This window comes from Hibiscus syriacus, unplaced genomic scaffold, assembly GCF_006381635.1.
Source record: "Hibiscus syriacus cultivar Baekdansim isolate YM2019G1 unplaced genomic scaffold, ASM638163v2 tig00116962_pilon, whole genome shotgun sequence".
Classification (NCBI taxonomy): Eukaryota; Viridiplantae; Streptophyta; class Magnoliopsida; order Malvales; family Malvaceae; genus Hibiscus; species Hibiscus syriacus.
The window spans coordinates 5,965,844-5,990,135 of NW_024063488.1; the positions used below are offsets into that span (position 1 = coordinate 5,965,844).

The window sequence follows — 24,292 nt, forward strand, 5'->3', positions numbered from 1 at the left end:
AACATTTAAACCATTTTAGATACTTAAACACTTGAAATAAATCAGTTCAATTCCCAGTAAGTTTGAGATTAGACTCTTAATATTTATTTTAATCTAATATTTTGTTTATATACTAAAAAGAAATAATAATAATAATAATAATAATGAGAGTTGGGTGGAGAAGACAAGCAATAGGTAACATTTTACCTCATGAGAAAGCTCTTTTAATTAGCTCCAATGTCAAACTGGAGTATTCTTAAAGCTATAAGACGAATAAATAAATAAGATGTGAAGTTATACAATTCGTAGCGTAGACAATACGAAACAACAAATTTGAATGTAACAAAATATTGGTGTTTTGCACCAAACTTGTCGTATGGTAACCATTTTCCCATTTCTTCACGTAAACTTCTCATGTCTTAAGCGACTCATCCTTTCTCTCTCTATCTCTTTTAGGTTTACTTGTTTATTTTCGGACAAAATTTTTGTAGTAATGACATCAGTTAAATCAATTCATGCAGTCAATTGTAAATTTGTACATATTTATTCGGTTTTTGTAGTATATACAATATTAATATTTCTGTATAAATTTCAATATTAATATCGATCAAGTTTTAGTTTAATCGGTATGATTATTATTGTAATATCTAAAAGAACGTAAATTCAAGTACGTTTAGACACATATTATTCTCTTTTTCATTGAATAGTCTAGAGTGATTATAAGATAATATATATTCATAATCTTTATCCATCATTGACGATGCGCATACACCTTACAAGTGTAGTTGTTCGAATCTAGGACTTCAAAGGAGAACAATATTCTCTTCAACTACCGAAATCATTCAATAAATTCAAACATGTATTATTTTCTAATTTAGATATTTGAGGAGAATTTCAATAGTATAATTATTACACTGTTTTTTAGAATATTAATGGTTTTGAAAATTCCTCTCTTAGCCATAATTGAAAGAGATTAATGTGATGTAAAGACTCTGTAAGTATATTCCCCGTATGAAACATGGCCCGCTCCAACCTTTCAAGTTGGTGGTAATTATATATATATATATATATATATATATATATATTAATTACTGTCATTTATTTGGGAATGACGTAATTAATGTACTGAATGATATGAAAAAAGAGATTGATATTAAGTTTGAAAATTTTAAATTAATTTTTAAATGGTACGCCAATAAATAAATTAAAACAACGTGCGCTTTTGTTTCTGGGTTTTAGAGTTAACAGCTACCTAATTCAAAACTATTATTATAAGATTAACTAGTTATCATTACCTTAATAAATTCATGAATTTAATAAAGTGGAGAAGGAAAGTTGTAAAAGTCGATTACATAGAAAGTATTTAGTTATCTTTTAATTAGGAGTTAGAATTCATCCGTAAAACTTTTACTTTTACAGGATTAAGATTAACTCTTTATTTTTTCAGTAAATATTTTTTTAATTTTTTATTGTTAATTTCAACATTTAATTTTCGAATTCAAAGGTCTTAAAAAATATAAAACTCAAAAGTTTTACACTATATAATTTATTTTGTAATTAATAAACTTTTGAAGTGTTAGTTTGAGAGCTTGTGTGAGAAGCCAGGCAACAGCATCAAACTTGTTCACGAAGCTTTAAACTTTAACGTAAGGCATGGGGTATTTATTTAAAGAGTTTGTAAGGATGTGGTTTGTTTCCCAGATACAACCACACAAATAATTGTCCCCTTTCCCAGCTGTCTTCTTACAGGAAATCCAATGGGGGAAAAGTGCATAAAATGACATAACAGAATGATTGTTTGGTTTACAAAATGATTAATATTAGCAAACCACTTGAGCTATATATTAAAGTTTGGGGAAGGGGAAGGGGAAGGGGAAGACAGATATCATATAAACATCATTTTCAAGCATTTGATTCCCACTCCGGGCTCAGGATTCACGCTTTTTAATTTCAACATTGAAACTGGAACGTCATTTCAAGCCACTGTTTTTTTTAAAGAAAATTAATTATTAAGTCTTCAATGGGAATCAATTTCCTTGCAACTTGTAACTTCTTCCATTACAAATTATTTTTGAAACCGAGTGTTTGGTTTAAGGATTGTGGGATACTCATGTTTGGTTGGTTGGGAATCTCATTCCCGGTAATGTTTTATTATCAATAGTAGATTTTTTGGGGTATATTACCGGGAATATCATTACCTCACTTCCCTTAGGTATTGTAACATTAACGGCGTTTTGGACTAAAATGCCCTTAAATTTTTATTTTTTTTCAAAAATATCATTCTTCTGTCATTGAATAATAAAAATTCTACGAAGGATAAATTACAAATTTATCCTTAAATTATTTTATATTTACAAAAAAAAGTCTATAATTAAAATTTTATATGAAGTTCAGGGGTTAATTTTTTTTTTACCATTTCATTAAACCTTTTTTATATTTTTAATTTTGTAAAAAAAATTTATATAAATATTATGAATTTAATTTTTTAAAGAAAATATATAAATATTTTACAATTTGTAATGTTATACAAATATATAATAAGGACAATTTGGTCAAATATACATTCCAATAATCTTTTATTCCTTTAACCAAACACGGTAATCTTACATTCTTGCTAAACCAACCAAACACAAAATACAACATTCCCAGTAATCCTATTCCCTGGTAATCTTTTATTCCCACTAGTAATTTTACATTCCGTGAACCAAATGCACCTTAAAGGTTGACATAAATATTATCAGTTTTTTTAATTATTAGAAATATTTTTCGATATATAAATGTATATTTAACTCAAAAAAATTGGAATCAAATCAGATGAAGAAAATGGGCTGGTAAGCATATTCTTCGGCTAAAAGTCCTATGGGCCTTAAAAATTTTCCTTTCCTTAGACAATGTTACCCAACCCATAACTTCATCCTCCGCCCGTAGCTGACAAAGGAATTACAATTTCAATTGTAAATTACATTTTCTTCCTCAGTAAGTAGTTATAATATTTTCTTCCAATTAGGACAGTACATGCCCTTTAGCTATACTAAAGATGAAGAAATATATATATATATTTGAATACAAAATATCACGAATAACTAAATTATTCTTTTTTAAAAGAAGATTTATTTTCTTAACAAGCCTATTTTATATATTTAATGAATTGCTAAAACAGATTATTTGTTTGCAATTAAAAAGGCAGGCTATAATCTGTCATATAACAGAGAAAGCAGACAGAATATAATGAAAACGAATAAATTATTAAATTCAATAATGTTTTGGATACAAGAACGACTATAATTGGAGAGAGGCCAATCAAGATGACATTGGTTCCCCAATATTATTTTTTAATAAACAAAGTTGTACAATTATTACTAAAACACAAATAATCCGTCGATGATTAATTTACAAAAAGAGAAGTATTAGTGAATGATGTACCCATGACAAGTCCCCCAAAATCTGATAATCACAACAAGGACCTCATATAAATAATAGGAAGAAATGGGTCCCGTTCACCACCAAAGTATGAAAAATCCCCTAATTTCCACACGGAAACAATGAATATTCCCAATCACCGCCACCCTCTCCTTCCTCTTTACATTTCAAAATATTCCCCACAAAATTCTTCCCCTCATTGACCAACTCTATCTAACACCCATTTTGTAGACACCCCACGTGTATACAATCAAAGTCAAGAAAATGATACCCCAAATTCCCACTCTAATGACATACCTCAACTTCCAAATTGTTCAAAATGGATGCCACTTGAGAAATTGAAGGCCTATCCTTTCTGTAATTACCGACACAAGCTGATGCGACCTTAGCCAGTCTAAGAAGAGGTTTCAAATCAGAAGGAATTACCAGTCTTGGGTCCAAAAGTTCATTAAACCTTTTGGACTTAATCAATGGCAATGCCCATTGCACAAGCAACCCTTGTTCACTTCTCCTGCCGGTCAGAAGTTCCAACAAAACCACACCGAAACCATAAACATCGCTTTCCTTGCAAGCACCGCAATACTCGTCATCTACATACCCCACGAGCCCTCTCGTCTCTTTGGGTGCCAAAAACGATAGCCCGTAATCGCATAACTTAGCGACGAATTTCATATCTAATAATATATTTGATGCCTTAATACATCCGTGTATAATATTTGGTGCCATCCCTTCGTGCAGATACTCGATTCCTCTAGCAACCCCGGCAGCGATCCTCAAACGCCTGTTCCAATCTAATAACGATGCATCATCGGAGTTTTCGTGCAAATAGAGATCCAAATTCACCGTACCTACGAATTCCATCACGATGATTCTCTCACCTGGTGCTTGTGAAAACCCTATGATGGGGACTATGTTAGGATGCTGCGCTAAAGAAAGTGTTTTCATTATGGAAGCGAACCCGAATCCAGCATTGCTTAAAACGAGTAGTGGATGTATCCTTTTCACCGCAAAGAGCTCTCCTCGTGGCGACATGGCGGCATAAACGGTACCTAAAAGGCCTTTACCGACGATTCTTCTATGGTTAAATCCATCCGTCGCTGCATCTATGTCGGTTAACTGATAAGAGCTCGCACAAGACTTGACGGGGAGTATTTCTTGTTTTTGGTCTGATTTTTTGGGCTTCTTTATGCACATGATGACGAGGACGATTCCGAGAATGAAAAGAGAGATGGAGAGAAGAACCAAAACCAAATCATAAGCGATATCCTCGCCTTGGGTCATCTTTTTTCTGAGCTAAAAGGGTTAGGGGAAATGGAGAAAGAAGAAGAAAAGTTTGGCTCGGCTAGTTGTTGTTGCCTAGTCCATTCCATACAGTACCGTGTTGAAAAGGCTTACTGCCTATATATGGGATTGAGATTGGACTTTGAACATTCAAGTTTCAAGAGTTGAAGGAGCAAAATGGGAAGGTTCCGTTTGTTTAAATGCGCAGACTTTGAAAAAATGGATTAGCTTTAGATTTGGTAAAAGAGTTGGTATTCCTTCTTTTCCCCAAGTCTACCACTAGTAACTAATTGTTTTGTTGGCCGACTATGGTTTAACAGCCTTATTATTTATTTTGTTTGATTTCACCATTCTATAATCTTTCATATATATTAATATAAAAAAATTAAATATCACCATCGTATTAAAAAAAATGTTAGCTTAATGGAGATAATTGGTGAATGATATTTGTCTTTGACGTTTTGCTCTGTCATGGGGCTTAGATACCAAGTTCTCGACTCTCGATTCGGCCTGTCAAATTCCGCAAAATAAATTAGCCAACTTTTCCAAACTCTAGGATGTGAAATGTGTTTTAAAAAAATCTCATGCTGATTAAGATATGGATAACGAAAGATTGGTACGCATCTTCTGTACATATATTGACCACCTTCAATAATAATAAGGCTATCAAATTAGTGTAATTAAGTATCTGCTGCCCGCCGATGTTTAGCCTGGACAATGTTAATCTAAAACTTTATGATAATTTATTACTTTGGGAGGGTTTAATTTTATACCTTTTCAATAGATTGTATTAGTCACTAAATTAATGGATATTTTTAAAACTAATTAATAATAAATACAATTGTTATATTTCTAACCAATGACGTCCTATGATTTATTGATCATATTTATTGTATTAAATATAAAATTTAATTTATTATTATTATTAAAAAGCTTTGGATCGGTCTTTTACAAAAAGAAAAAGAAAACACTCACCTAAATATCTTTCTTTTTGGTTTCAAAATTTCAACAGAACACAGCAAGGGGTGAGCAAAAGAACGGGGAACCCTGTTCCGGAATCGAACCGGTCCTAGCGGTTTCGGTTTCAGCTAGAAAAGTAAGGACCCTGTTAACATCGGTTCCCAAAATTTTGGAATCGAAACCAGTTGGGTACCCTGCTAAAAGCGATTCTAATATCGGGTACCCAAAAATCAGAATCAGAACCGCATAACACTTATATTGTCCAAAATATTATAGTCAAATAAACTGAGCCCATACTAAAAAAAATATTTTGAACGTAAAAAGTTAAATAAACATATAGCCAAAAATTAGAAACCCTAACTCACCCACTTAACGGTTACAATCACTCTTTGTCTCTCCTTCTTCCTGTCACACATCTTCATTGATGAAACACTCAATCACTACATCAATCTCTTGGATTTCATTCAACAAAGTCAGATATATTATTTTTCCTTTCATTATTTCTTTTTCTTTCTCTTTTTCTTCTTAAATCTTATCATATAATTTATATTAGAATTAGAGATTTTGTTTTTTAGGGTTTGTTTGTTGATTAATTTTCCTGAAATTCATATATTTTTTTCGTATTATTTCTTCTCTTACTCTGTATCTATCTCTAATTTACAGCGTTATTATTTAATATTGATGAATGTTTGATGTTATTCGGTATTCAGCCTACTCACAGGTTATAAAAGGACCAATTTTAAAGTGGAGGCGTCATATCATCCCACTTCATGTTTAATAATTAACAGGTTGAATAAGAAAACTGTCAAAATAACAGGATATCCGGAACCGGTACATACAGATTTTGGTTCCCGATCCCAATTTTTAGTAACCGATTGAACAGGTTTCGGTTCCCATTTTTTAGGAACCGGTGCAACAGATTCCGGTTCTGATTCCCAAAAAATTAGCGGGTACCCGGTGTTGCTCACACCTAACAGCAACAGCTTACCGATGATTTACATGAGGCATTATTTTTTTATTTTTTGAAAATCACATCAGGCATTAGCTGCAAGAAATGTAGGAACCATTTTGTCAAGCTTGGTTGCACCTAAATGGCTGAAAATCAAGTGGTTCCAAGTTTGGTAGAAGAAGTAGCTGGATCCGCAGCATGGATTCTGAACACTTAACGCCAATGTTTCATGTTTACCTAACATAAGATTCAAGTGCTTGTATCCATCTCTTTTCATTCATTAATTAATTTATCAGTATTTATGCCAGCAAATTTTATACAACTTGTAAAAAAGTTGGCTATACCTTAGTTGTTTTTAATACAAAACACACCCACCTTAATTTTATTAATTAGTGTTAATATTAAATTCGGGTTTTCTGCCTTAAACGGCATTAATAAATTGCGTTTAGAAATTGTTTCAACAAATGCAAGACTGGAAGTAAAGAATACCAGGGCTTGTGATTCTGTTAATTTAGCAGCTTGTCTAAATTAAAACTAATATAATAATTTTTATAACAATGAGAGATGTAACTTCCGGATATAGGGAGCAAAATGGTATAATTTAAACTGTTTGCTTCAAGCAGCTACATTTTTTTAACAAAAACAATATGACTATTCACAATTTAAATAATATATTATAGCATCAAAAACTTTTTAATCAATATATTATAGCTTTAAAGCTAATTAAGATGAGAAAAGTTTAATTACTAATAAATCTTTAATTGACATTTAGTTTTGAACTTAAATATTCATCGGAAAATGAAAAAAATAAAAACATAAAATGTGAGTGTCCAACGCTTTATTAAAGAGCAAGTTTCTAACAGTAAAAAAGATACCCAGGAATAGTTGGGTATTGCAGCGTGGCCCAGAATCAAACGTAAGACGTAGCACAACCATATGGGCTTCCAGACTGGCTCATTGCTTTGAGATCCACTCATTATTGGGTAATGGACGACTTCCTACAAACCAAAACCCATAAAAGATAACCAACGTCCCGGAAATGGGATATAGTATAGGCTCCATATGATTTCAAGAAATAAATGTTATTTTCAATTTTTTTTATAAAATGTTTTTATCTTTTTATTTATTTTCTTTATCATATTTATATTATATGAAAATAGATAACCAAATATGTTTCTATATCTTTATTATTAAGAATAAAATTTTATTAATATTCATCAACCATATTTTTCTTTTCTTTTTTAAAAAAAAATGAGAATGGAAATAACATTTAATATCCTCCCTGAATAGGCTTACGCCAATGCCAAAGGGTTGATTTTAATGTGTGTTAGAATGTTAACATGTGTATGTGATTGTATGCGTGAGAGAATGAGAGTTAGTTGCAGGCTGTTAGGATGCTGTTAGGGAAGTTAGTTGCAGGCTGTTAAAATTGCATAGCAGTTACAGTCACCTCAACAATACAAGTGTGTATATAACAACAGCTGATTCATTGTAAATGAATTCAACGTTTTCTGGTTAAAATACATTGCTTGTAATTTCAACATGGTATCTTTCGCCAAACGATTCGAGCAGTTTTCGTGTGCTTTCACTGCTTAAAAGGAAAAGAATGAAGGTCATCATCATAATCACTGATCGATTGGCTTCTTCAATGGATAATGTGTCGAGAAATACAAAGACATTCTCTAATAAGAAGATCAATGTCATTCTTGATGAAGTAAACTTTCTACTGTGAAAGCAACAAGTGTTGCTCACCGTTCGTAGTCATAGATTGGAAAGGCTACTTACAGGCTCGGTGTTTGCTCCATCGCAGAATGTTCTTAATGAAGCTGGTGAAGATGTACCGAATCAGAAGTATGAGGAATTCGTTGCGCATGACAGTGCTCTGGCATCCTGGTTATTGTCAACAATAGGTCCACAGTTACTACCTCAATTTGTAGGCGTTGAAACGGCGTATACAGTTTGGAGCACAGTTCTTCAGTTCTTTTCGAATAGATCTACGACTGCTGTTATCAGCCTGTATTACAAGCTCCAGTCACTCAAAAAAGGTGATGAATCAATGAGAGTGTACCTCACTCGAGTTAAAGAGGTTTGCGATGCTTTAGGATCGTGTGACAGTGTTGTATCTCAGGCAGTGCAAGTTGCTAGTATTTTGAAGGGATTGCCTCGCGAATACCAACCTTTTGTAGCTGTTATAACCACCATGCGAGAGTCAGTTCCTCTTGATGCCATTTATACTATGTTGCTGGATGCTGAGACCCAACTAACTGGGTTTTGTGATCCAATTGATTCATTTCCCATGAGTGCGCATGTCGCTCAAGGACAACTGTCAAGTAAATAAGTAGATCAGTCTTAGCAATCGGTTGCTTCTCGTCAGACGTACTCGCGTGGTCGATCAGCTGGTAGAGGATGGGGTAGATCTCGAATGCAGTGCCAATTGTATTGGAAGAATGGACATTTGGTTGATCAATATTGGCATCGATTTGATGAAGACTTTCCTGGAGTTATAGCCAACAACAACTCATACTCAAAGATTGAGTCAATCAATGCTTACTATGCTGGTAACAGTAATAAGGATGTTGGTTGTGATTGTGGTGTCAGTTAAAAATCAAGTTGTCACAAGCCACTAGCAGCCCGTGAGCACTGGATTGTAGACTCGGGTGCCACACATCATGTCACTTCTGATGGCATAAATATCTCTCAACCTATATATTTCAATAATCCAGGTAAATTAATTGTTGGTGATGGTGTTGCATTAGATGTTAAGTCTGTTGGGCAGTCTCCATTACATACATATTCTCGTGTGTTGCTTTTAAACGATTTATTGCATGTGCCAAGAATAACCAAGAACTTACTCTCGGTGTCAAAGCTTACTAGGGATAACAACATTTTCTTTGAATTCCATGCACATGAGCAATGTGTTCGTGATAAAAGGATAGGTGCAATTTTACTTCGAAGGAAACAAGATGGTGGTTTATACTCATTTGTTGTGGATTCATCACTTGGAGATAGTTCTAAGACATCAGCTTATGCTACATAGTTGTCTACATCTGTGTATGATTTATGGCATCAACGTTTAGGTCATCCCTCACATGGTAGCCTAGTAAAAGTTTGTAAGGAATTGAATGTAAGCTTGCCCTCAAGTATCAATAAAACATGTGTTGCCTATCATCTAGGAAAAAGTCACAAATTACCATTTTATGCATCTTCAACTGTGTATGATACTCTCTTCCAGTTGATATTTACAGATCTTTGGGGACCCTCACATATTGTTTCGAATGGTTACAAATACCGTGTAACATTTATTGATGTATGCACCAGGTATTCTTGGTTGTATTTTCTCAAAGATAAGACGCAAGCAGTTAATGCATTCGTGTTGTTTCAGCAAATGGTTAAAGTTCAGTTCGACTTGCCCATAAAGGTTGTACAAAGTGATTGGGGAGGCGAGTATCACAGGTTGTCGAGTCACTTGCTGAGTAAAGGGATTACACAAAGGCTTACATGTCCATATACCTCTGAGCTGAATGGAGTGGTCGAACGCAAGCATCGCCATGTCATTGAGCTTGCCTTAGTTCTACTTGCTCAAGCATTAATGCCTATCAAATTTTGGGCATATGTCGTTGTTACTGCAGTTCACTTGATAAACAAGCTGCCTACAAAGGTCTTGCAAGGAGTTTCACCGTTTGAGAAACTCTTCCATAGGAAACCCGATTATGAGCAACTGAATGTGTTTGGATGTCTTTGATTTCCTCACTTGAGACCTTATTTGAAGCATAAGTTAGATTTCAGGTCCAAGCCTTACACATTTTTAGGCTACAATATGCAACACAAAGGGTTTCAATGTCTTGCTGAAGATGATAGAATCTATATTACAAGGCATGTGGTGTTTGATGAAAGGCAGTTTCCCTTTGCAAGAAGGAGTGACTGTGTGCCTACTACATCAAACATAAGGAGCTATCCTAACTCTCTACAAGTATTTACCGATGTTGGTAAATTGCTTAGTGGAAGAAGCAATACAGAATCAAGTCATGATTTTGTGGCCGGTACCAATATAGACTCTAATAATTCACCTGATATTAGTTCTAGTTCTACGATGGCAGAGGGTGCAAGTGTTATGCCAAGTGTTGAGCATCAAGTACCAGGTGAAGCCTCATATACTATCAGGATACTAGTGATACTGGTCAAGATGATGTTGACAGTAATCATGTTAATGATCAATGCATGAATCAGGTGCATACACCTGTAGAAAATACATGCAATCTGGATAATGCTCAAGTAAAAACGCATCCAATGATGACAAGAAGTAAGTGTGACATATTTAAGCCAAAAACTTATACGACTGCTGCTATTAATGAAGTTCCAAGTGACATTTATGAAGTGCTTAAGTCTTCTAGCTGGAAAGAAGCAATTCAAGGTGAAGTTCATGCGCTATAAAGAAACAAGACCTGGTCGCTTGTCAAGTTGCCTGCAGGACGGGAGGTTGTAGGCTACAGGTGGTTGTTTAGAATAAAAAGTAAGGCTGATAGATCTATTGAAAGACATAAAGCCCGCGTTGTTGCTAAAGGATATTCACAGGTACCAGGTTATGATTTTAAGGAAACATATAGTCCTGTTGTTAAGTTTCCTACATTGAATGCAGTCATTTCGATTGCAGTTGCAAAGGGTTGGCCCTTAAGGCAAATTGATGTAAATAATGCCTTTTTAAGCGGTGATCTGACCGAGGATGTGTTTATGCAGAAACCACCTGGTTTCGAGGAGTATGTTGATGATGGTAGTTTGCTTGTATGCATACTTAATAAAGCATTGTATGGAATGAGATAAGCACCAAGGAATTGGCATGATAAGCTTAAAACCAGTTTGATTCGATTAGGCTTTAGTGAATCTCTAGCTGATGTATCACTGTTTGTTAAGAATGATGAAGGTTGTTCTACATACATCCTTATGTATGTTGATGATATCATACTTACAGGTGCTTCTTCACATGTCATTAATGATGTAGTACAAGTGTTGAATCAGGAATTCTCCTTGAAGGATCTAGGAGAAATGTCCTATTTTTTGGGAATTGAAGTCAAACGTAGCAATGAGTGTTTGGTGTTATCTCAAAAGAAATACATACTCGAGGTTTTAAAAATGACATATTTACTGCATGCTACGCCCACACCCACCCCGATGGTAGGGTCTCCAAAATTAACTTAGGAGGCTAGAGAACTGTTAACAAATGCTCGAAAATATCGCAGCATTGTTGGTGCTTTGTTGTACGCATGTCATACGTGACCTGATATTGCGTTTAGTGTCAACAAGGCTGCTCAATATATGCATGCCCCACGTGTGTAGCATTTGGCTGCAATACTTAGCTGGAACGTTAAACTATGGTATCATATTTTCTTGTGCTGGCAAATCACTTGAAATTGTGGCATTTGCTGATACTGATTGGGGGGGGCAGCCTTGATGATAGGAGGTCAGTGTCTGGACATGTGGTGTTTCTTGGTACATGTACTGTAGTGTGGTATTCCAAGAAGTAGAAAACAGTCTCCATGTCTACAGTGGAGGCTGAATATCGAAGTGTTGTTGAGGCTGTTGCTGAAGTTACATAGATGGGTTCCTTGTTAGGTGAGCTTGGAGTAGAAAATCGCAACACACCTGTTATCTGGTGTGATAATACGAGTGTTGTTGCTTTAAGTACAAATCCTGTATATCATAAGCAATCAAAGCATATAGACATGGATGTTCATTTTATTCGTGAGAAAGTTGCAGCCAAACAGCTTCAAGTAAACTATGCCAGCTTTTCATCAGGTGGCAGATGGGCTTACAAAATCATTGACAAAGGGAGCATTTGAAGTATTTAGAGATCAATTGCATGTATTGCCTTGTCAATGAGAAGAAGAAGTCGAAGGAGCGGGGAGAATGTTAGAATGTTAACATGTGTATGTGATTGTATGCGTGAGAGAATGAGAGTTAGTTGCAGACTGTTAGAATACTGTTAGGGAAGTTAGTTGTAGGTTGTTAAAACTGCATAGCAGTTGCAGTCAGCTCAGCAATACAAGTGTGTATATAACAGCTGTTGATGCATTGTAAATAAATTCAACGTTTTCTGGTTAAAATACATTGCTTGTAATTTCAACAATGTGTTTATGTAGTGTTAAATAGAGCCGATAGGGCATTTTCAGAGCCTTTAAGTTTAAGCCACACGTGCACTGAACTGATAATTGCTTTTACCATTACCACATTTTGGTAAATAGCCCGTAAATGAACCGTACGAACACAAACAAAAATATGTTCATTTTCGTTCGTTTAACTTTAGTCAAATATTAGAATAAAAGTTTTGTTAGTTTTCATTCGTTAAGGAATGTAACTTGTTAATGTTCGTTCGTTAAAATGATAAACGAACTTGACAAACATAAAATTAATTGATTTGTATTTGAGAAAAGTTTTTCCTTTACAAATAATTTTAGGGTTTATATTTTCATTAATTAATTTGGGTATTTTTATTTGGGTTAAAATTAATTGAGTTTTAAAATAATAATGGGTTTAAGGTTGAAATTTATTAGATTTTAATATTTTAAATGGGTTCAGAGATTTGGTTGAATATAAACGAATGAACATAAACAAATGTACAAAAACGAACATAAGCGAATGAACATAAAGGAACATATTACTGAACGTTTACTAACGTAAATGAACGAATGAACCATATATTTGTGTCCATTCATTTAATTGAATGAACATAAAATTTTGTCCATGTTCGTTTGCTTAATAAAGAAACGAACATAAACGAACTTCTCACCGAACGGTTCGTTTAACGTTTGATTCGTTTACAAGACCATCGATAAATATACACAAAATATTCGATAAATATAAACGAACTTTTCTCAATTTGAAAAGAAAAATAGATTTTTTTAGTAAAGATATCTTTTGATACTTGTTAATCAAGAATTTCCTTTGCAGAGATGTTCCTAGCCAGTGAAGAATCCACGGTTATTTGTCGGCGGTCACGTGCCTATTAGAAATTGGAGTTGTTTTTAATTAATTATTTATTTTATTGATGATGTTTATCTTAAAATTTTATTTTTATTCATCTCTTTTAAAAATATTATATCATTAATATACGTTGACTCCTCTAACAAAATATTTCCTGATGTGCCACTCTTCTTGCCCTTGCTGTTGCAACTACATTGACAAACAGTAAATATTGGCGTTGTAAACATTTTGTGCCATTAGACGTCATACTTGCTTAAAAACAGATATTTAAATATATAATCATAATTATACTAATCACCGATCAATTTTACTTGTTTTGATAACAAAATCAGGCTGAAGTAACAAAACAGAAGCACCTGATGAGCAGCAAAGAAAACCAACAAGAAAGGAGAATAAGCAGAGCTTTTCAAAAATAGACGTTGAAAGCAATAACTCGGAAACAAACAAATATTTATGTTGACATTCTTGCTTGCAGAAAGTAGTGGAGTTAGGCTGAATTGCAGTGAGCTACTTGATTCTCAATAAATAATTTAAGAATCACTGCAAAGAAAGTGGGAGATTTGGTGTACGTTTAATGTTGCATCAAAACTCAGAAATGCTTCTTAAGGCTGTAATAAATTTATTTTTTAAGAGGTACAACCAACCAACCAAATGGAACGAGACAAAATTAAACAGCCTAAAGCCGCTGTCTAATACACAGCTATGGGTCTTGTCTTGTCTATATTGTCCCTTTCCAAAAAGAGAAAATCGCCTCAGTAACCAAAAATGCCTTATAATATACGATTTTAACCAACTTTTTTTGGATTTGCCAAAATGACCAACAAAATCGCAACGCGAAATAAAAATCGCAACACGATCCCCAGAATCGCAAATCAGTTTCCAAAATCGCAACGCGATTCTTGAAAATCGCAATGCGATAGTACAAATTCGCATTGCGATTTTCCAGAATCGCAACGCGAATATGAAAATCGCAACGCGAATATGAAAATCGCAACGCGAACACATAAATCGCAACGCATATCCGTAAATCGCAACGTGTGTCCGTAAATCGCAACGCGTATCCGTAAATCGCAATGCGTATCCGTATATCGCAACGCGTATCCGTAAATCGCAACGATAATCCGTAAATCGCAACGAGAATCTGTAAATCGCAACGATAATCCGTAAATCGCAACGAGAATCTGTAAATCACAACACTGAAATTTTGGGTATATAACTACGAAACAGCAGCAAATCATAAACTAAATCCCTAAATCGCAACTCATTCCATCTCCATCTATCACTCTCTCCGGCGACATCCGTTCCTATATCCAACGACATCCTTCCCAATCCGGCAACAGGTTTTAGTTTCGCAGCTCGTCTGCTTAGTAAATTAATTTACAACCATGAAATCATCTAATGTTGATCATGTTTGGATAGATTTGTGTTTTGGAGGGTCATGGGATAATGTTCATGGTGTTTTACAATATGCCTTTACCCATGAATCTTCAACTAAATTGTCTTTACAAAAGTTAACTTATGAAACTCTAATGCTACGTGTTTCAAATAAATTGAATTTAGAGCCCCTAAGTGGATTTAGGCTATCTTATCAGATAAATGGTAAAGTTTATTTGTTAACCGACAATGAAGATATTGAACGATTCATTGCTTACATTAGTGTTTCACAAGATGATGTTACATTGTATGTTGTTGAACTTAGAAGTAGTATTGTTGGGTCAGTAGCGGGTAGTAATCAACTAAGTTTTTCTCAAACCCACAACCTTTCTCTAATCCAAATCCCAATCAACTTTCAGCACCAAATTCCGGTTTTCGTATTGACCAGTTAGACGATGAGCCAACAGAAAAATTGTGAGTACTAGTCAGTATTCGAAATTTGGTCTTGGTCAATATCCGGACTTTGATATTGGTCAATACACGGATTTGATGAGTTTCAGAAGAAGAAACAGACCTTGCGTGTAATGATTTTGATATTGGTCAATACCCGAATTTTGATGATGAAACAGCCGTTGCCGAAGAATGTATTGTTGATGATAATGAGGAGGAAGTTACGACTGTGAATGAACATGTTGAACATCCATTCTGTAATTCATATAATCCTGAAGAAGAAAAAGAAGAAAAAAGTCCCCGAAGAAAAGAAAATGCCACGGGCGTATAACTGGAATATGTCAGAATTACTTCAGATACCGGAAGAAGAGTTGGTAAAGAAAGCAGTTGATTGTTACACAAAAGTTATTCGTATCAAGAAAGATGATTGTTTTGATACAAAGGAAGACTTGAAGATAGCTTTGTATACGAAATGTGTGGAAGATGACTATCAACTAAAGTTAACAAATCAAGCAAAGATCGTTTCGAAACAAGGTGTATGATTGACAAAAACTGTACGTGGCGTATGATTGCAAAGAGAATAAAGATTGCGAAATGTTTCAAGTTAGGACTTTTATTGATAAACATACATGTTCAAGAACCCAAGTTTTTCCTCACCTAGACAGGCAAACAAAAAGGTGTTGGGTGGTTTTCTGGCTGAGTTAATGTTTTGAATGAATGGCAGGGTATATCGGGGACATGAAATTATGACTGACATGAATGCTCGGTTCAAGATTAGTATATCATATTCTCAAGCTTGGAGAGCCAAATGTTATGCCTTGGAATTGTTGAGGGGGTCGCCAGAAGCATCGTTTGCCCAACTGCCGGCTTATTGTCACAATTTAAAGCTGAAAAATCCTGGGTCGGTAACTCATATCAAAACAGATAGAGATGGACGCTTTGAGTTGCTGTTTATCGCCATTGGTGCTACGGTTAGTAAATCAATATAATTTTGTTGACTCATTTTTGTTAGTTACATGCATTTCACATTTAAATGATTATATTTCTTGTGTATATTATTTGTAGATTCGTTCGTTTATTACTTGCATGCGCCCAGTTATTATAGTTGACGGAGCACATTTGAAAGGTCGATACCTTGGAGTAAACTTATTAGCAGTAGCCATGGATGCTAACAATGGGATATTGCCAATAGCTTACGGGGTTGGCAAATCTGAAACCTCTGATTCATGGACATGGTTTATGGGGCATCTTAGGGATTGCATAGGTCCTATTAGCAATCTGACAATCATATCCGATAGGGCAAACTCAATTGACAACACTGTTAGAAGGTGTTTCCCAGATGCTTTTCATGGACTTTGTGGTGTTCATTTGTATAGAAATCTAAAATCAAGGTCTGCTGGTATAAAAAAGCACAAATGGACATACTGGAAGGCTGTAAAAGCTTATCGGGAAGTGGATTTCAATAAGCATATAAATTGTTTAAGACGTGTTTTGCCTCAGTGTGCTCAAACACTAGAAGATGTCGGGTTTGAAAGATGGTCAAGAGTACATCAACTTGGAGCAAGATATGGTTTCATGACGTCTAATAGTGCAGAATCAATCAACGCTCTAAGTCGTCATTCCCGGAAATTACCCATTACTATGTTAATGGAGTTTTTTCGAGCCTCTATTCAACAGTGGTACTACAAGAAAAGAAACCATGCAGGTATTATTTCTTTGAATTCGTAACTTATCATATTTATATATTTTACTAAGTATTGTTTATTTAAATTTACAGGAACATTGGAACATCGTGTTACACATGGACTGAAAAAAAGATAACGAAACGTGTTGTGAAGTCAACGTCATGGAGAGTTGAACCATGTTCAAACACTTTGTTTCAAGTACTGGATAATAACTTAAATGGGCTAGTCGATCTAAATTCAAAGACGTGTAGTTGTATGAATGGCAAACATCTGGTTATCCGTGGCCATGTTATAAAAGTTGCTCTTCATTTAAACCAAGATGATTCAAGCGCATACGCTATGGATTGCTACACTACAGAAGTTTATCGACAGACTTATTCCGAGATTGTCTACCCTATTCCACATCCTTCTGAGTGGGACATACCAGATGACTTACAAACAGTTTTGCCACCAGCCATGGACAGAAGGCTACCTGGCCGACCAAAAAGTCACGATCGTATACCGTCTAAGGGTGAAGAGAAGAAGAATCGACATGTAGTCAGTGCAAGGAAAGTGGTCATACAGGTTGACATGTGGATCACCAGTGCCATCAAAATCATCTTTTCCTCTACCAAAATATGGATCCTCATCAAAATCCAAAGCTCATATGGTGTCAAGCAAAAGGCAATCATCTTTAAAATCCCAATCACAATTGGCTTCACCTTTTGGGACTTTTAACTTAGGTGATTTTTAAATGCAAACGATGTATTATGTCGATTTTATTGTGAACTTTTAACATTTTCAGTTGAATTAATGACTCAGGCCAACCATTTGACTTAACCAACTCTTGTTATTCAGTTGTTATCACTTATTAGGCATGCATTTGACTATCGCAACACGGAAATTACAATCGCAACGAGAGAATCGCAATGCGAAATGAAAATCCCAACATGAAAATCGCAATGCGGAAATGAAATCGCAATGCGAAATGAAAATCGCAACGAGAGAATCGCAATGCGGAAATGAAAATCGCAATGCGAAATGAAAATCGCAACGAGAGAATCGCAATGCGAAATGAAAATCGCAACGAGAGAATCGCAATGCGAAATTAAAATCGCATTGCGATTCTCTCGTTGCGATTTTCATTTCCGCATTGCGATTTTCATTTCGCATTGCGATTCTCTCGTTGCGATTTTCATTTCGCATTGCGATTTTCATTTCGCATTGCGATAGTCATTTTTGCCTTCAACATAATGCAGATTGAAATCAACAAAATCAACCATTACATTTCAATCAATTAAACAAGCACAAATAAGAATTATGTTCGCATCAATTACACAAATCAACTTTTACAAATCATCTTTTACAAATCAATTAAACAATCAAAAAATAAGCAATAATTCTTATTTCCGATCAGCTACTATTGAATCAACTTTTACAAATCAATTAACATCAAAAACAATCAATTAAACTATTGAATCAACTTTTGCAGCCATACATCATTTTCACGCAGTTCACTTCTGAGATTAACCTGCATAAACCAAACATTGCTCAAACAACACTTTCTACACATCTAAAACCTACAAACAGCAAATTATTGAATTCTAGGTACTTAACCAAACATTTTCAAACCAAAGTCTATAAACTTACCAATTGTTTATGGACATTTTTATAACACGGATGCAGGTAGGCAGCGTCTCGTATATATCGATTTAGCCATATAATGCCGAAACCACAAGCCTACTGCAGCTCTATCTCTATCGGTGGGAGGTAGATACTTGGTGCTTCCCGTCGCAAACGCTCCAACGCCAAGCATACGAGAGGACCACAATCTCCTCTGGCTCCGCTCGTTTGTTGTGGCGCGGTCTCGTCTCTAATAACTGTAATATTGAGCTTCTTTGGCTTCTTGTTTCCAGAACGAGTCCAATAATTGATCGCATCCAAGAATTTAGCCAAATGAGAGCTCCATCCCTTAATAACATCTCTTAAATCAGCCAATGATATGTAATTTTCATGCTGTCATACACTATATCTTAAGGGATGGGAGCTGAAGCTCGACGAGAATCCAATGTTACGTTCCAAACAGGGATAAACACCTGCAATCATAAGTAATAATTCATTCATTTGCGCACTTATTTCATAAAACCTTTAAACTCAATCTAAAATAAATACTAACCTTATCGACCTCCCACCATGCAGGATAAAGTTTAGCTTGTCCATTGCCCAAATCAAATGATTCATCTCGTGCATTCTTCAAGTGAACGGCGTTAAAAGACGTCGGCATAATTGTATATCGTATATTTTTATTTCTTAAGTTTCTATTATTAGAAGACGTGTCACCCACGCATCGATATGCTGTTTTACAAAAAACATATATTAGTGACTTACATAAATTTAAAAAAAAATTAATCAAATTGAAATTAAGAAAAATATAAGACTTACCCCCCATCGAAATAGCCATTGTCTTCGACCCCTAATAATACGCCCCACCAAGACCGATCAAGCAACAAATAGATATCATCGGTGAGCTTGCATATGTCAGTGAAACACCCTGGCTCCGCTCATGTAGATAAAAATCAACTGCGGTCTTAGCCCAAAGGGTGTTATCCAGAATTGTGTCCGGTAGTTGTTCCCGTAGAGGCCACTTGAATCCATCTGTCCGGCACGTCAGAGGTTTCTCAAGAAGCCTACATATGACGCCATGTGCCTCTTGAATGGTGGAGGGACGGACATGGGAGGGACTCTCGAGGAATGATAGGGGGGGCCTCTTCAACGATAGGAGTGGACTCTTGAGGATGACAGGCGAGTCGGGCTTCTTCTTGCGGTGTCTTCGCACTATTGGGGTGTACGGAGACTTAATAGCACGTGCACGCTGTCTGATGCGTGCCAACTTGAATCCATCATGATGCAAATACCCAAGGGTGTTTTACTTGTTTGTACTCTCCCGGAATAACTGGTTAAGGTCCCACTGGCATTCATCAGGACCCGGCCCAACCACTTCATTAACGGATTTGTTGATAATCGATCTGATTAAAGTTACAAAAGCATAAAACCACTTTAAAATCCAAAGGCAGACGGCAGTGAAATCAGTTAAACATGGCAATAAACGGGGAATGAAGATCAGTAAGGTATTTGGTGATTCAAATGCCACCCCCATCCTCTTTAAATAAATTTAAACTGCACTTTAAATTCCTTAATAAATATGCCTCTGCTCTCTCTCTCAATGGGAAAATTGTAAACCCTACTGTTCCCACCCCGCCCCTACTAAACCAACCCGTAAAGCAAAACATCAAGTGGGTACATAAGACCAAAACTTGGGAGCGATAAAATTTTAGAGGCGTATGTCACACAACAATCCTTTCCATTCGTCTTTGTTTATGCAATAAACCTACGAGCAAAGACCTTTTTTTTTTTCTTGTCATGCTAACACTTGATCCGAGCCCTCTTCGTAGTAATGAGTAAATTTTCCATCCTTCTTAGCACCAGTTTTTTGCTGGTTCTCAGCACCGGCTTCTTGGAGCATTTTAACAACCCTTCTCATTGATGGGCGGTTGACTGGAAGTGGGCTGGTACAAAGGAGGCCGATGTTAAGGACCTTATATATTTCATCTTTGAAACAAGGATCGAGTTTGGAATCAAGAACATGGTCCACTCCTCTCTGGTCTAGAGTGGTGCAGACCCATCTTATCAGGTCCTTCCTCCCCATACTCCGGGTCAATCGGGAGTCTGCCCGTCACCAACTCAAGTACACCACGCCGAAACTGTATATGTCGCTCTTCTCGTTCACACTTAGCGTATATGCATACTCTGAATAAACAGTTTCCAAGGAAGATTTAGCTCGGATAGAGTGAAATACAACTTCAAACCAGTTAAAAGGAGAATTATCAGTGAAATGTACCAGAGAACTATAGTTTTTGAAAGATTTCTGATTGAGAATTCAAAGAGCTTAGTGAAACCACATAGTAGCAAATAAAATAATAAAGTGTAATATTCAATTATAATGGCAATAAAGAATCCAGCAACAAACCTGGAGCAATGTAACCACAAGAACCGGCGATGACAGACATCGATTTAGCACCCTTTCCAGCTGCATCAATCACCTTGGCAACCCCGAAATCAGCAACTCTGGCACCAAAAATCCCTATCCAGCAAGATATTGTTTGACTTGACATCCCATGCACGATTGGGGGCACACAATCATGATGCAAATAAGAAAGCCCCTCAGCTGCACCGACGATGATCTTGTACCTCGTCGGCCAATCCAGCAAACCACTTTTACTACTATGCAACAAGTCGCCCAAGCTACCATTTGGCATGTACTCATAAACCAAAAGTTTGCAATCCCTAGTAGTACAAGAGCACCACAACTTAACAATATTCTTGTGCCTAATTTTCCCCAAAGTCTCGACCTCCGCTTGAACCCATCATCGTGAGCTGGAGGCTGAGCCGACCTCTCTCAATATCCATGCTCTCGCAACCCTTTTTCACAGCTCTCCAGAGCTTCTTCACGGCAACAGCCTCTCCGTTGCTAAGCCCACCTTGTAAACTTCCCCGAAGATCCTCTCCCTATCACATTATCCTCATCAAGACAATCCAAAACTCATATTCACTAAAACCCAACTTATGAAAAGACATCAAGTCCACTTGGACTTATCGATTGCCCTAGCTTTCTTATAACTCCTGTACTTGAAGTAAAACCAAACCACGCCAACACAAGCACCACAGCAGCTAAGACAAAAATGGATCCAAGCAACCAACATGACCTTTATACTTATCTGCAACCCTCCCAACACACAAACCACTGATATGCCCGCACAAACCAGGATTCCCATCAAAGCTACTTTTGTACAATTCTTTGTCGAACAAAGGCGGTAACTCGCCAAATAACAAGTTGTTTGACAAATTAAGCTGGTTAAGCTTCAAATGCTGCAAACTAAAAGGAACTCTCCCATTTAACTGATTGTTCGACAGATCAAGATAGTTCAACAATGACAAACTCCCTATTCCATCAGGAATCTTTCCTGAAAACTTATTTCTAGCTAAATTCAACTCGTTTAACTTCTTCAAAGACTCAATCCCACTAGGCAACCCCCCTTCCAACTCATTCACATGAAGGTCAAGAATTCCAAGACCATCAAGTTTTACTATGCTTTTAGGCAACGGCCCACTAAACTTATTGTTACTAGCTGAAAGTTGAACTAAACTATCAACTAGACCAATTTCTTCAGGCAATGAGCCGTGAACTCGTTCCTCGATATGATCAAAGAGACAAATTCGCTGCCTTGGCAATTGATTTCCCAATTTGGCCAGAGAACGAGTTATTAACAAGCTCAAGTAAGTACACGTGAGGAAGACCCCAGAACCCAGTGGGAATTTCACCGGAAAATTTGTTGTGCCCGAGTCGGATCCGGTTCAGGCTCCGACACTCTGCTAAACTCGACGGTACATAACCCGAGAACGAGTTGTATATCATTAGAAGTTCCTCTAGGTTCCCTTTCTCGCATAAACTCGGCGGTATAGGGCCGGTGAATTGATTGCTGGAGACGTCAAGCCATCTTAGAGGCGAGTTACCGAGGTTCACCGGTAACTCCCCAGGAGTCGGTTCTGAAAGAGTCTGAGTTCGTACAGAGCTGCGGAGTCGGCGATACTTGATGGTAATGCCCCTTCAAAGTAGTTCTGGTATAGGTTGAGACTTTCAAGTGGCAGCTGTGTCAACTCGTCCGGAATCGTTCCCGTCAGCTGGTTCATCGACGCGTCGAATAGTCTCAGTTTGGTCAAATTCGAGAACCCGGAAGGTAACTCACCGGTCAACGAATTGTTGTAGAGCTCAATCTGGACGACACTAACCAACTCAGTAAGAGAACTCGGGATATTCCCCACCAAGTTGTTTAGGGCGAGATCCAAATCGGTGAGTTTCTCGAGCCGACCCAGCGAGTCAGGAATCTCTCCTAATTACATTCCGTGAGCCACAATATCTCCAAGTTCGTTAAGTTGCCAAGCTCCGGTGGGATACGACCCGGACTAAATGGGTTGTACGATAAATTGAGCATTTTCATCGTACTAATGTTGCCAAAAAAGGCTGGGATTGTACCGTCGAGAAGGTTGTAAACCAGCGACAAAACCTCCACTTCTGGAATCTCCCGAATGAATCGGGAAAATCTCCCGATATATTGTTACCAGTTAAATCGAGGTACTTAAGGTTTAGGAAGGTCAGCCAAAGTGTGGGGGAGTTCACCAGTGAGTAGGTTCTGGGAGAGACCAAGGTGGACGAGATTTTGACACGTGGAGATATCTGAAGGGATGGTGTCATTGATGTTGTTGTAAAACAGGTTAATGAAGGAAAGGTTTTGGAGACGGCAAAGGAGGGTGGGGTCAGCCAAAGTGTGGGGGAGTTCACCAGTGAGTAGGTTCTGGGGAGAGACCAAGGTGGACGAGATTTTGACACGTGGAGATATCTGAAGGGATGGTGTCTGATGTTGTTGTAAAACAGGTTAATGAAGGAAAGGTTTTGGAGACGGCAAAGGAGGGGGGGAAAGGGCCGCCGACGTTGGCGTTGGAGAGGTCAAGGGAAGTGACGGAGCCGGTGGCAGAGTCGCACGAAACGCCACGCCAGTAGCATGGGGTCGGGTCACGAGGGTTCCATGAGGAAAGGGCGGAGTCAGGGTCCGAAAGGGAAGCCTTGACTGCAGAAGGTAGAGACCTTCTTGGTTGAGAGAAAGGGAAGGTGAAGGAAAGGTGAACAAGAGAAAGGAGAGGAAAAGGAGAAGCATTTTTTTTTGAGTTTCTTTGTTTGCATTGAGATGGAATGAGGGAAAGAATGGAGTTTTGCAGAGATATATATGGATGGAGCCTCAACGGAATGAAGAGTTAACGAGTAGAGGTTTTGAGAAAGGAATATAGTATCTCGCCATTAGAGAGAGGAATGAATGAGAGTGAGACAAACAGAGGAAGGGGAAGAGTGGGGATTGTTATGATGTGGGTGACTATTATTGTTGTCTACGGTGAGTTTTTAAACAGAATCATGGTGGGAGAGGATACTGAAAACTGAAGTAAAGGGTATTACTGTTACCATTCCCGTTCTCAAAGCTAAAAAGCCAAGAAAATGATGGGAGAAAAGGGGTGTTTTTTCTTCTTTTTGTTACCGTAAAAAGTAGTGATTTTGAAAACAGATAATGAATGGGGTTGAGACAAGGGAGAGGAAGCCAAGAAAGTTGATCAAATCGGTCGCATCACGGGGAGT

At 36.8% G+C, this 24,292-nt stretch overlaps 1 protein-coding gene and 1 pseudogene across 1 annotated transcript; both read right to left on the minus strand.

The window, feature by feature from the left end:
* Window positions 1-391: 391 nt before the first annotated feature.
* Window positions 392-24,292, minus strand: LOC120190710 (annotated as a pseudogene).
* On the minus strand, window positions 3,322-4,785 carry LOC120190709 (protein STRUBBELIG-RECEPTOR FAMILY 8). Its single transcript, XM_039193754.1, has one exon. The coding sequence runs from the start codon at window positions 4,678-4,680 to the stop codon at window positions 3,685-3,687; it is 996 nt and encodes a 331-aa protein (XP_039049685.1). The 5' UTR covers window positions 4,681-4,785; the 3' UTR covers window positions 3,322-3,684.

Coding starts and splice junctions, on each gene's coding strand:
- LOC120190709 (XM_039193754.1), bottom strand. CDS start 4,680: ATGACCCAAGGCGAGGATATCGCTTATGATTTGGTTTTGGTTCTTCTC.